Raw genomic sequence first — 15,387 nt, 5'->3', positions numbered from 1 at the left:
TTAAAATAATTTTTGTATATATCGCCCTGCACTACAAGCAGGTTGCACTCATCACCTGTGTTATGTCTGCAATCATAGATTGAATACAATGCCGCTCTTTTCAAAAATACTTATCTTACAGGTGCGAGTGATCAACATGATATGAATATTCTATAGAATTATGATCTCGGTCTTTACCCCTCTTCTTTGACATCAATGGTTTAATGCAGAGGTTTGTGAACATATTAGAGCAAGGCGATAAATTCAAAAATTGTTTTAACCTTTTGCTATGGTAATTAATCCTGTTACATCATCACTTCTACAGCAAATACATTCAAAAATATTGTAGACCAGGCACTATGGTAATTAATCCTGTTACGTCACTACTTCTACAGCCAATAATTTGCTTGCAAAGAATATGTGACCAGCCATCACAAATGAGCTCTGATGTCGGCATTTTCAGTTTTTGAGATATTGGAAAGGCAAGTTCTCCTCAAAAAAGCTTCATAATGATATATTACATGTCCCTGTTGCTTGTTTGCAAGGTAGTAAACAATCAGTAAAAGAGGTGGGAAATCCTTTGTTTTCTATTGTTTTTTGAGAAGTTTAATGGGCCAGATCTCAAATCAAGCTCTGCTGACATCAGAGCTCATTTGTGGTGGACGGTCACATATGTAGCTGGGATTTAAAGGTACAATGTATCAGCCTATAGCCAAAATATTAAATTCTCGATCATGAGAGCCAACTTGGGTACGCACAGTTATTTGCGTCGAACGTACTACGCAAATACCGGCGCTTACGGCGGAAACACAGCTTTTGAGAATTGACCAATCACACGGTCGTTGCTAGGCAAGGTCAAGGTTCGGTCATGCAGGTCGCGCGATCGTGTTATTCTATGAAGAGTACGCTGACGCAGAAGGTACATCCTCTCATGATCGAGAATTTGTTATTTTGGCTATAGCATTTTTTTTCTTATGCTGGTTGTTCCAAATCAAATCTCTGGAGTCCTGAATATCTATGCAGACCATCGGTTTGTAGACATGAGAATGAACTTTCATGGAAAAACCCAATAGTGGTGAGAAAACAAAGCATGTAAAAATTAAGCAAAGCTACCAAATGGGCTGAAAAAACTTCTCCTGCCTGTGACTGAAACTCACTCCTTGTGGTAGGTACATTTTGAATCAGGTAAATAAATAGAGCTACATAAATTCATTGTCACTTTGGGTGACACCTCTGTCTTATTATTAGTCTGTTCCACTTGAATCCCAGAAGGTCAATGTTAGACTGCCGTCCAAATTGATCTTTGACCCCTGTTTGTTGTTGAACACATACTTTTCAGAGAGCGATCCTGCAACAACGGTGCAGCAAGAACGAGAGCCGATTGGCAGTTGTGCTGTGGTGTACAACCAAAGTAGCACAAAAATATTTTCGTGATACGAACAGTAAGTTGTTCAGTGTCACTACAAGCATAACACAAATACATGTGCAGTGTACAAGACAAAGGATTTAGCCTAGGTCAACATACGTCAGGAATGAGTAACACTACTCTCTACTACCTCTCTTAACTTATCACGAGCTTGGTCAGTTCCTCTAACCCCATACTCACTTTTCATTTTCCTACTACCTGCCGATATAACATTGCCTCTGATTGGTCAATTACATGATATCTTCACTTTAATCACCAATCAGAATGGAGCTTTGCAAATAATTCACCCCAATTTTTTGTGTGGTGAAATTATTCTAACAATGTTGTTGATTGGTCCAATTTATAATGGAAACTTCTTTTTGGCCAATTGGCAGGTAGTTCTCATGGGGTTAACTTATCACGAGCCTGGTCAGTTCCTCCAACCCCACACTCACTTTCATTTTCCTTTCTTTTCTAGTTCTTCATGGAACTCAAACATGGGATCCCTTGAGAAAGCTTAACAAATTTAAGCAAAATATTCAAAGTCATCTGCCATCATCATCATCTTCTTCTTCCTCACTCTCCTCCTCTTCTTCCTGAGCACGGTATCCGGCACTTTCCCTCCAGTTCTGTTCCTGTTGTCTCTGTCCATCCATGGTGAACAAATCTACAATGGCTGTCATAATCTTGCCTTCCCTTGAGTTGTGTTGCCAGTTAGTAATGCCAGGGTGGGTGATTTTGTGCTCCAGTAATTGCTCCATTTGATGTCTCAATTCCTGAAATAATAGCAAATGACATAAAAATAAATAAATTTTGGATTTATACAGCGCATTTTTCCAAAGGAAGCACCGTAATTACACTGCCACTGGTGAATCATCAGAATCAGATCACATCAACAACTATTAGCTAAAATAATAGTTTCTCGATCATGAGAGTATGAATGTACTGTGCGCACTGCATAATGTCGCAAGTTTAGTGGAATGACACAATAGTGCGATCGATTGTGCATGCACAGGAAATGCAGCGCTACCCAAAGCGTGTGTGGTAGGCGTTGTATGCCGACGCAATTGTCATTGCGTGCCTATTGAGCTCTCATGATCGAGAAACTATTATTTTAGCTATAGGCTGGTTGTCACATTGCCTCATACTTCAATAAAACAGAACTCACTAATTTTGCATCGACATTTTTGACTAAAATAAAAATGGTTCTGAACAAAGTGATAAAGTTGCTTGTAGTGAACCAAACTTAAGATCAAAGTTCACTGACTTGCTTCTTTAACAAAATATAATACCATGGTATCCTATTTTGTTCTTTTGTATCTTCGATTCTGTATGCACCTTTGAAACATCTTGATTATGTTGAGAACATCATACTAACATTTGCAAGCATTTAACAATGTTTAATTTAATAATAATTTGTTTGTGCCATCAAAAGTTATAAAATCTTTCAAAAACCACCAAGTGCAACAAATGTCTTTCTTGTTATGATGTCATCACAACTTGATTACAGCTTATTTTGACCATTTGGTATGCCCCTCATTATTAGTATTATGTAAACACTCTCTGAAATAGGACTAATCTGTTGATAACAAAATTGTAAATGTTCAGATGGGCAACGGCCCAGATGGGCAACGGCCTAAAATGTGGACAGTTTTTTGACAAAGGTTCCTTCAAAATAAAATTCAATTCACGTTTTTAATTTTGGAAACTTACTTTTCAGAGATTTTGCACCTTTAACAATGATTTTGGGCAATTTACATCGAGAATTTCCTTTCTGTTGACAAGGTCATCAAAAGTTCTTACTTCATCCGAGAATTATTTTACAGTCATGTAGCGAATTGTACCAATGTATTGCGATGTACTGAGGGACCATCTGTGCCTGGGGGCACAGGCCCCTCTTTGGCTAGGTCACTAGACAGACACAAACTACACTATCAGCCCATTTTCATCTTCAATGATTGGTGTGCCTACCTGTACTAGTTGTGCTATTCTAGCAGGTGCATGGAATTTGACTAATCCATCCATAGTGATCACATTCATGCCATCTTCATCACAACTCTGTAGCTTGCCTCCAAAGAACAGCAAGGGATATGGCTCTACTATTGATGTGTCATGAAGGAAGATCTAGAGAATGAAACAATGCAATGTGATAAGTAAGTGATATGCTCTTCAAACTGTTGCGATTTGGTAGTTCACAGCATCTTTTGAATGGTAGTAAGCTTTGGCAAAAATTGCTTTGATCATTTCATAGCGATTGAGTAGAAGAATTCAAATATCACCGATATACTTTTGTAGGCCCTGTGGTTCTTGAGTTATGTTGTAAAGAGGGCTGAAACAACAACACCTTTTTAAAACGTACATAACTCATTAACAACAATAAATCAAAGTTTTCAAAGTATATGATTTGTAGAATGAACTTTTGCAAAACATCAAAGTGCTATTTTTCAATAATATATTGATTTAGATAATGAATTTTTTTAATGCTTCGACCATCAATACCTCGTCTACCCTTAAGGCCATAATTTCTGATTTCCATCAAATTTTAATTTTGTTATTCTTTACCCAAAATGCTGAAATAATACTAGTAATATCTGCAGGGACATTTGAAAATACTTGATTTAGGAAAGACTGTTTAGGCAATTAGGCTAAGGGTCAAGTAACACTGTTATCAACAGGGTTTGTTATTTTGTTTCTACTTTTTTTACAAATGAAAGCATCATATACAATTCTCAGAATTTCATACACTATGCTTTTATTTGTCATATGTGATGCGATCAAGCAAAATCAGTCAGAACTCCAAAATATTGATTTTGAGATATAGCCAAACAAAGGAAATATTTCGTTTTGTTTCCTATTGTTTTGGAAACTTTTTAATTGCTCATATCTTTGGAATTGGTTGTTCAATTTTAATGGGGTTTTCTGCAAAATCCAGCTTTGTAATGCTTGTTACTATCCTATAAGAAACTGAAATTTAATATTTCCGAGTTCCGACTGATTTTGCTTGATCGCGTCACAAATTGTGTCTGATGTAAAATGAAATTCTGAAAAGAAACACAAGTAAGGTTAACCCACATTAGCAGGGCTATCCCCCTGGCCAACAAAAGCCTTTCCTCTAGTCAAGCATCAAGAAACTGGGCTTAATCTTACCCCTGTTGATTTGAGTTTCAGATGATACAGCATCCATCTGTTTCCATTGAATTCCTTACCATCACAGTTCACTGATTTAGGGTGGACTTTCACGTTGCCATCACTAGGGGTGCGGAATTTGGCAGGTCTGTAATCAAACAGGCAATATCAAGTTTTCATATTATACAGCCAATGATGATGTAGACATATGATTTACATGTCTTGTCTGCTTTCACCTGCAACTATGAACTTTTGCACATAGACAAATAAACACCACTTATGTGCAAATATACATATTATGAACCTAATGAGCCCCCCATTTGATATAAATGACAGGTCCACAGTGTGGCAAGTACTTGTCAGACTTGCCTATAAAAGTTTACAGTTCAATGTGAAATGTCAGTTCTTGGTTGCCCAAGTAAAATAAAGTTACAGGGGAATACAGGGGGGGGGGGGGGGGCACCTATAAACCAACTATCATTAATTTGAAAATATGACATGGCACACTCCTGGCAGAAATGCAGAGTGAATGCCAATCAATTTGGCATGAGTTCAATTGGTAGGAATTTGCTATAGCAACTTGGCATGCTAAAAAATGCTACCCTGGTACTTTAGCTAACTGTATAATATTTTTCACCCTGACGCATTTATGCGGCGTCTTTAAGCGTGTGCATGCGCTAGCACTTTGAGCTTCCGCTAGCTACTTGAAATTGTGCTCAATGAAATACGCACTGACGTCACTGCCACATCAGGGTGAAAAATGGCAGAGTAACCGCTAGCTACTTGAAATTGTGCCCAATGAAATGCGCACTGACGTCACTGCCACATCAGGGTGAAAAATAGGGGAGTAACTGCTTAGTATCCCTCACCTTTTCATTTTCTTCTTCCAACTGTATCTACCTTCTTTGATCTCAGCAATGTTTGGATAAAGTCCTGCACATAAAACAGCCTTGATCAACTGCTCATTTTCTGCAATAATAAAATCAACAGGGAATTATCATTAATGATCAAACAAAAACATAATCAGATTGGTCAATATTAAAACACTGATTTTAATTTAATTTTGTCTTAATCAGCACAAACTACCAGCTAAATTAATAATTGTATATTATTTCCATAAGCATGCACAAAATTCTCTGTAAATTTGACATATGCTGTATGCTTTGCATGTACCTTCCATGCACCTTCCATGCTCACAACATGCAGCCACAATCTTAGTATCAAGCACAAAATGTTGTACAGAAAACGTTTAAATGTCGGGTATAAAGGGCATAAAAACATTTCAATAACATTCCAAAAGCATATTTGTAAACTTGATGCAAAACATTCTAAACAGAATGTTATATAAGTGTTGACAAAATATTTTGCAAAAACTTTTTGCCCAAAATATTTGACAATAATGTTTTAAAAAACGTTTTCATGAACTTTATATAACCCGACATTTAAATGTTATTAAAAACCCAGTTTTGAATAAATGTTTTAAGAACATGTTTGTGTGTGCTGGGTATATATGGTAGCAAGTACCCATTCACAGACATACACACACTCCTCCCCTACTCGCACACAAGCAAATGGGGACCTCAATGAGGACCTAACTTTATATAACTGAGGACACACACATCCATTTTTAATCGCCATACCGTGGATCTAACTTGAAACACACACAATCTGTACTATCCAGCTGCAATCCTACCTGTACCCCTCAAGTATGGACCTGCAGCATACATATTTTTACATTATTTGTGATATTCTGAATATAGTCATTTCACTAAGGACCTCATCAATTGTTGTGTGTCTATGTTTGTTCTGTAAGCTTCCTGTGTCTGTCCTCATTTAGATGGCCATACAAAAGCACCCCACCCCACACACACACACGCACATTTGTATGCACCAAACACACCTGCACATAAAAGCAAAATACGCAGACACACATACATACACCTATATCAAACCTGAGTTTCTGTTGGCTTGTGGTTGTTTACAGGACTTGTTGTGCAAAAACCCTATGTTGTACAGCAACTTCATAAAATTGACCTTTCATATTATCAAGCATCTGCAAAAATGAGGACAAAACAAGAGGAAAGTCTGGTAATACTGATCAGAGTCACATTTATGATTCAACAACTCTTCCTATATCTTTGTACAGAAGCCAACTGTTGTTAATCCGTGATGAATTCACACTTTTACTGCAGCGTTTAATGTAAAGAGCCAAAAATTCGTCATGCCTGGAACCTGTGTGCATATGCAAGCTTAGAAGTTGAATTCAGTATTTTGCATGTAGCAGCTAAACATTGCCGTTTTATTCTGTATTTTATATTGCTGATTTCAACAGAGAAATCACTGAGATTTTTGTAAGGCTGAGTGGCAATGATTAACTGACATTCCTCATGATATAATCATGTGAATTATACGATATTGAGCTTGTTTTCGTTCGTGAAAGGGATTCAATCATGTTTCACCGTTGTTCATCATTGTTTAACAACTCACGTCCGGACGCATCGTTTTTAAACGGTGATGAACAACGGTGAAACATGTTTAATTCCCTATTCAACAACTCTTCCTATACCTTTGTACAGGAGCCAACCGTTGTTAATCCGTGATGAATCCACAGTTTAGTAGCATATACGCGGACGCAAGGTTAAATTCGTCATGCCTGCAACATTATGACTGTGTAAACTGAACTCTCTTATGTTGGCGGTAGCAGCTAAATATTACCGCTTTATTCTTTAGTTTTATTGCTGATATCAACAGAGAAATACCACGATCTTTTTGTATAAAGGTTGAGTGGCAATGACAAACGGACATTCCGAATGAAAGAATCATGTGAATTAGACATCTTTAGCTTGTTTACGTTGTTGAAAGGATTCAATCATGTTTCACCGTTGTTCATCACCGATTAACAACTCGCGTCCGGCGTGTCTGCGTGGTTTACTTCGCTCGGGTAGCTAAAGCTGCCCTCGCGAAGTAAACCACTCAGACGACGCGGACGCATCGTTGTTAATCGGTGATGAACAATGGTGAAACATGATTGAATCCCTAAATTCACGGCTTGAAGCTGCAACATCACCCCCTGAAGTGACATATCTTCCTGCCAGTAAGCTGTCAGATCATCTCAACACTGAGAGCATGGTGGCTAAACAGTTCGCCATTTGACTCAAGATTACAAACTTCTGGGTTCAGGTCCCTCTCAGGGCCAATGTGTTGTGTCCTTGGACAAGACATTTTATATTGGACAAGACATTTTATCTTGTCTCGCTTGTCCTACTCCACCTAGGTGCATAATGGGGAGCTGCTTGGTAGTCACATGGTGCGATAATCCTAATGGCAGCAGAATAAATGTTAAGGGCTTAAAAACAAACAAATTGAAGAGGTGGTTTAAAAATACTGACATTTGTTACCAATGCCAACTTTGAGCAAGTCAGAAGTTCACTGAAAAAACTGTCAAAAAGTTTTTGCTTGCTTTTGACAAATTAAAATCTAATTTGCAAACTAAACATTGGGTTAAATTGTCAAATTACACATGCCAATAAGTGACAGAAGATTATCCACTAGAATATGTTTTAACCCCATGTCTCTGGTTGGTTAATTACACAATACAATCAAAATGGAGATCTTAGATCTCTTAGCAATTTTAAGCTTAATCCCCTTAAGCCCATGGCTATTTTTACCATAATTCTGATTGGCTCAAAGCTGAACACACCCCTCTGAGCAACCAATCAAAACAGTTCTTAGAGGCTGATACTTCACTTACCTTGAGTGTGTTACCAGACATAAAGTTATGCCAGCAGTAGTCATTTTCTGCAGCCCGTCCCTCACTTTTATCCTCCCATCCCCACACAGCATTGACCAGCATCAGATGGTCACTAAGACAACCCCTGGCCAGATCCTTCCTCCGCGCATCTGCTATTTTCTCCTTTCCCTGTAACAAAAATGTTCAGGAATTTGTTAAAGAACTCTATAAAAACTATTGAGTGGCGGTGCCAGGAATGTTTTTCTGGGGATCAAAGGGTGGGGGAATGCAAACATTTCTAGCCCAAACAGATTGAGACAAAACCCAAGATTGAGGGGAGGGGGATTCCCACATACCCTGCTGTGGCACCACCACAGAAGTGAATAGAGAACTTGTTAAAATGGGTTATCCATATTACACAAATCATTTGTGCAAATATCACACAAAAACAGCAATAACATTGTAAATCATATGAGTAAATATGAGTGTCATTTCAACAGCGATGTTCAGACAACAGAACACTTGCACAGTTGCACTACCGAGTACTGAAGTCCCACTTTTTATGATGAGCATAATTGCTTACCTATAATAGATGCTGTATTTATTGAGTTATCATGTATCTAAATTGTCATCTTAAGAAGAAAAAGAACATTGAAACAATGGGTGGGGTGATAATGAAGACTTCAATAGGCCTTTTACTATCATGTACCTAACATGTCCATCACCCAGTGGTTACTTCTTTTGATGCACATTTGCCTTTTTCACTAGATGTCTTGTGTAGCATATCAAATGCAGAGAAAATTCAAATTGTAAAAATTAGATCAAAAAGTATCCCTTTCCCCTAATAAATTTGCCACAAAATTGTCACACAGAAATATTTTAAAAGCAAACTGACTTTAAAAAGCAAAAGCAGACTGCCCCACTTTTGTTCAAGAAATCTCACTACTATCCCCTAGTTTCATGGTGTATATAGACACAGGCTAAGTATGTAACTTTGTATTTGATACAGTGTGCTTGGTCCCCGGGGTCTGGTCCCAGGAAGTAAAAACGCGAAACAATATTTGTATTTGTATAAGTCGGAATCACATATTGTAAAAATATTTGTACAATCTAAAGCACTTCCAATCTTGTTGTTCTCTCTGCAGAACAACTTAGCTTTAAACATGATAACATGACATTTTAGGGGTTTTGTGTCACAGAGATAACTTTAATTCAATGATGCAGCTTTAAACATTTTTTTAAGAGAAATGGTCATGCGTCGTAGTGTGTTACAATCACCAAATTTGATGTTTTGTGTTCCTTTTCAATTGCCCAATCTTTCAAATGAGTTTGAAATATTTATTTGACTGAAGTTCAGAAGAGCAAGATCTCAATATCACACAGTAGGGCCTACACAATGCTATGTATTATAAGAAGTTAACATTATTAAAACAATTTGAGAAGTATACATTTTTTTCCATAAACATGGGTCATGGGTTACGAACACGTTGCAGTTAGGTATGTTTTTTTAATTGTTCATCATGTTCATGAATTTTTTAATTATAAGCAAACCAATAACTTTCATAATTCCTTATTAAATAATTTTAGAAATTGCTACTCAAATAATGTTAAAGAGTTATCAATCTGATTCCATATCATTCTGTTCAGTAACTTTGTATGTTAGGATACTGTTCACAATTACAAAAATAAAAAATAAACACCATATAATTATCCTTACCAGTGGTATAATAAATGGATCCTTGAAGCTCAGACTTGCTGCGATAGTCAGTATGGGATCCAGACAGCAGAACATAGCACCAAAGAGAATCATCTTGCCGATACGAGGCTCTACCGGTAAGCGAGCCAGATGGTATCCCAAGGACGTCAGCTCCTCATTCTCATCCAGCGCATTCTGTACATAACACAAAAAGACATGTTAGGAAGAGTGAAAGTAACTGACATTAATTTGTGATATTTCCACCCAAAGTGTCGATTGTTTCGTCTGAAGTGGGGACAGGGTGCGAATGCTTCTTAGTAGACCGATTTAAGGCCCTATAATTGAGCACCAACCGAAAGTATGAGGTTTGTTACCAATTGGCTTCTTTTTGACCATGATAACAGGACTATAGGCTATGGCTAGGCTCAATCAGGTCCAGTGTTCAAAGTTTATTGCACTGTCAGTCAATTTCTTCTCTGATTTTTAGTGAGTTTCTATATACACAGTGTTTGGCAGGGGGATTGTCTTCTATCAATATGTGTAATAAGGTATGTTAGCCCATAAGGTTGCTCATTTGTGGCAAAGGGTACACCCCATCAGTCCGAAACCCTGTCAGTCTGAACCACCACTGGTCCGAATTTTAAGCTTACATAACGCTAACTCTAACCCTTGTAAAATGTAGGATTTAATTTGATTAAAATTTGGTATACTTATGATTAAAATATTCATTTGAATTGAAGTGTTTAAGAATGAGATTAAAGGTATTGTTTTTAGCCGCTGTCATGCATTTATCGTCTCATATAACACGCAACATTATTTTTGGCGTAAAACAACTCGGCTTCGCCTCGTTGTTTTACTACAAATAATGATGACGCCCGCGTTATATGAGATGATAGATGCACTCCAGTAGCTAAAATCAATACCTTTATTCTCTAATTAATGCTGTGTATGACTGACAGCTCAAGAGCCACTAATCAGATAATAATAACTGTGCACTATCTGTTTTGAGAGGGAAAATACAGAGGCCCAATACTAACCCCGAGTTGGTAGAGCTTAGTTTTGGTTAAAGGAAGTGTCCGGCTATCTCAACATTATGTCTTATATGTTAGAAAAATAATTATCATGCACGAATCACATGGTTTTATTTAAAACAAACTCATATTAACCATAAACAAGAATAAAAACAGCAATCTCTCAACACGCGATATTCAAAATTTCTGCGCCAAACTTTTCTAGAGCAATAACGTCATGGTTACTTGTGCTCATTTGTCGTCAGGCTTCATTAAATTATTAAGACGTCATTGCTCTAGACAATTTCGGCGCAGGGATTTTGAATATCACTGTTTTTAGTCGTTTTTATGGTTAATATGACTTTGTTTTAAATAAAACCATGTGATTTTATTTTTCTAACATATAAGACATAATGTTGTGATTGCTGGACACTTTCTTTAAGGTTTTGAGGATCAAGATAGTTTGTTAACATTTCATGTTTAGAAAGCATACAAGTAAGTGTCATCCTCAGCATTAAATTCTACTGGCTGGATGCCTGCGCTTTACACAGGTCCCACTAGTTTAGTAAATGGGAGCAATCACTAAAACTGAAAGAATCACTGAACAGGTAACAAAATATGGCGATTGATGCCAGGCCGAATTGCTATTTTTATCATTTTCAATTTCACCACATTTTCACACTTTTTGAAACCTTATCTTTTACCAGTTTAACCAAATATAGGTGATAACACGCCGCATAAATGTGAATATTGCGATGTTTGGATGAAAACTGACACAGCCTTTTATATACAAACATACATACATTTCCCTATTTATAGTAGGATAATTACTTACCAATTGCTGCAGGCTAGTGATGGCTAGTTTGACAGCATCCAAGGATGGACACTGCAAGGCTTTGCTGATGAATGGCACAATGCGACCTAGCTTGAGACTCTTGATATTAAGACAAAGTTCATCCAGTGGTGTTCTGAGCATCTCAGGCTGCTGGTAATCTGCCATTAGGGATGCTCTTAATTGACTGAACATGTGGTAACACTCTCCAGGTTGTACTCTGTCAATATGTAAAGACAGGGTTTGTTATTTATTCAAAGCATGACTATCAGGACAGTCAAATCTAAATCTGTTGCTTCATGGTCCATGCATGGTACACATTATTGCATGTTTTATGATTAAATTTAACCCTGATGCTGCTGATTGGCTCAATAAATCACAACAATCTCAGTGTAACCAATCAGCAGGTGTTAAGGGCTGTGCAATAATTATGAGCCCGGGAGGGTAAAATTAGGGGGGCAAGAAATTTTTACGAGCCAAAATGGGGGAGCAAACAATTTTGGCCAGCCGAGAGGGGGAGGCAAGCGATCTTTGGCACACATTCATGGGGCGCCTTTTAAATAAAACGATCTAAAAAGGCTTAGGAAAACAGTACGTAAACGCTTTAATATGCAAATTTTCCTGCTCGCTGCGCTTGCAACATATATGTAGACCATTTAGGTTTGAAAATTGGGATCCCAAAAATTTGGCATGTGTAAGGGGGGGGCAAAGATTTTTTGGCGGGCCGTGAGGGGGGGGGGGCAAGCATTTTTGGCAGGCCGAGAGGGGGGAAGCAATTTTGGCGGGCCGTTCGAAATTTATCCCCGGGGAAATAATTATTGCACAGCCCCTAAACATACATCAAAATGCTTTTTCTTGAGATTCACTAATCTTTCTTGTGTGTGAAATAGGTACAAACTATAAAAGCTTTAGTTTGATTGTATCTTGAATTCATGTGTGGTCGTATTGAATGCATAGATGTAATTGATACCTTACGCTGTCACAGTGTTGAAATTAGTGGCTTGGTGTAGCAAAATGCTACTCAATTTCATAAATTTGTTACACAATTTTGGAATTAAATAGCATTTTCATGTCATAGACTAACACACTGAAATGTGTGAAATATACCAAGAGATATTTTGACAGCAGATTTTGCTACGCATAGAAAAAATCTTAATTCCAATGCTGCACGCATATTCCAAAGTGTTTATTACAACTCACTGAATATCTTAACAGTCTTAGTTTTACCTGTAGAATAATTATGAAAACAGAAACACCAACTACTCAACATAGTCCTTTGTAGCCTAGTCTCAAGACTTCACCTAAGTAAATAGCTTGTACATGACCTCCCAATGAAGTCTAGATTCTAGGCTAATAATGGGTCCACCTAAACTTCTTACCTTCCTGATCGACCTCTTCTTTGACGGCAAGCAGCATTACTACACCACTCAGGCTTCAATGTACTGATGTTGTTCTTTACATCAAAATTCCGCTCCTTGACACGGCCTATGTCTACTACATATACTACATCATCTATGGTGATACTGGTCTCTGCTATGTTAGTGGCAATCACTATTTTGCGTACCCCTTGTGGTGGCCGTTCAAAAACCTGAATATGACAGAGTAAGTTGTATTAGAGTGTGTTGATTGAAAAGTGGATGGTAAAGAAATGCAGAAATTTTTTACCTCTTCAAAATAATAATTCTACCTCACTAAATACCCCCTCACTTTCTCTCTTGCATCCTCCTCATGAACATCCTTGCTCATTCAGACATAACTCATCACTGACTAACTCACTCACTCACTTCTTAACTTGTTCATTCTTCATACTATATCTTTGAACCTGATCTAAACACTCACTCATTCAAGTCACTCATCCACACACACACCCCCACACATCCCACGGCCCTGCAAGGTGCTAACACTTCAAAGTGTTCATAGTTCTGGTCGCTAGGGTTCAAATCCCCGCACAGGCATGGAATCCTATGTAATATGTATCATGTTCGCTTCCATCTAGCAATCAATAACCTGAATAACCATTGTGTAATTCAATTCAATGCACAAGCTCATACACATGTGGTTCTTTGATGTCAATCGCATACAATATAACCCGTGATCAATAATAACGTTGGTCAAAAGACGAGCTTACTGAAGTGAAAAATTATGTACATGCAGATTCATCATTTATGCATATTGCCTTGAAAATCATAAAAAGCAACTGCTTGATCAACCCAAATGATTTTATTAGCATTATTTCTAAACCAAATTTCAAAACCACAGAGTGTTTTACCTGACTTTTGACCCAGAAATGTATGAATTTGATGAGAAATTGTGATGAAAAATAATATTTTACAAGTCAGATTCAGAAAGAGAAAATCTCATTACACACGTTAATTACATCACAATCCAAACATAGATGGTTAAGTTCATGGAGAATGTTACAAACTGTTGTATGTTTTGCCATATTGTTTTTCTACAGGGAATAATGTTTTATCGTTAAAATCGGACATGAAAACCTATCAAAAACACAACAAAAACGTGCATCGCTATTTGTACGCATGAAACAAATTATAAGAATTGTACAGAAGTGACCTAACACTTATGAAGGTTGTATCTTGAGAAAGCGCATGGTTTGATGCTAGAAAATTGGCAAGGACACTCTGGTGAAATAAAGAAAAATATATGTGATTGATTTTGTGTGACTTTTGAGCGTTAAATGTTTTAAAATTTAAAAATGAACAAAATGCGAGTAACTATGATGTCATCAACATGACAATAATATTCATGATAAATAATTATTGCTCCCTAAAAAAGAAATGGTTAACAAATGGTTTGAATACATCGCACGACCTTATAATAACTGTATCTAGAAATTTGTGCATGTTACTTGTCAATTTTCGCCAGAAACGAGCTTTTTCTACGGTTACTGACCAGCTCATTAGCGCGATATGGGATATTCTTTACCTCGAGTTTACTGCCCTCTGTTGACGACAGGGCTTCGAACTCTTATCAAGGTGATCTAAGAAGTGCAGGGCCGTGATCCATCCACATACCTTGTACAACCGCACACCAACTGTTTTGTGTAACAATTCAGGATTACACAAACGACAACCGACAATTGAGGATCACACAAACGCGACCGAAGACACCCATTATTTTTTTTGTCCGCTGGCCATTTTGAAAACATACTTTGTCTAAGCTGGTACTACTGACCCAAGCTTTTTAATGGGTATGATTGATGCAGAAATAGTCTCTATGCATACGGGACCTCCCCAGTCAACAAATGTCTGCGGTCATCTGTTATAGATACACCCCAAATCGGTGGTGCTTACAAGCCCTCCCTCCCACACATATCCTATTTGCAAGTGCAGGCAACTTAAATGAAGATGATCAAATTTGATTGTACTATTTAAGCGTGGACTCACATTCCTACAATCAATCACCATGACATATACTTTCCATACATGAAATTATACTATCTAACCAAGACATGTCCTATACCCCTAACAGAGGTCAGCTCTATATAGCAATATTTTTTACAGTATTTGCAACTTCTTGCACCTAACAGGCAACTGTGGACATCCTCTGGTGATGTGTATCCTTGATTGCAATTGAAATATCATATACATT

At 37.5% G+C, this 15,387-nt stretch overlaps 1 protein-coding gene across 1 annotated transcript in view; it reads right to left on the bottom strand.

Moving 5' to 3' along the window:
- Positions 1-936: 936 nt before the first annotated feature.
- Positions 937-15,387, bottom strand: part of LOC140137755 (ATP-dependent DNA/RNA helicase DHX36-like) — a 33,234-nt gene continuing 18,783 nt past the window's right edge. Inside the window, 10 exon segments of the mRNA XM_072159520.1 lie at positions 937-2,160; positions 3,356-3,508; positions 4,532-4,658; positions 5,380-5,479; positions 6,463-6,529; positions 6,531-6,563; positions 8,262-8,429; positions 9,958-10,131; positions 11,782-11,998; positions 13,158-13,366. Coding sequence (XP_072015621.1) covers positions 1,930-2,160; positions 3,356-3,508; positions 4,532-4,658; positions 5,380-5,479; positions 6,463-6,529; positions 6,531-6,563; positions 8,262-8,429; positions 9,958-10,131; positions 11,782-11,998; positions 13,158-13,366 — 1,479 coding nt within the window. The 3' untranslated portion in view covers positions 937-1,929.

Source organism: Amphiura filiformis, chromosome 17, assembly GCF_039555335.1.
Source record: "Amphiura filiformis chromosome 17, Afil_fr2py, whole genome shotgun sequence".
NCBI lineage: Eukaryota > Metazoa > Echinodermata > Ophiuroidea > Amphilepidida > Amphiuridae > Amphiura > Amphiura filiformis.
This window is presented reverse-complemented; position numbering and strand designations above follow the sequence as displayed.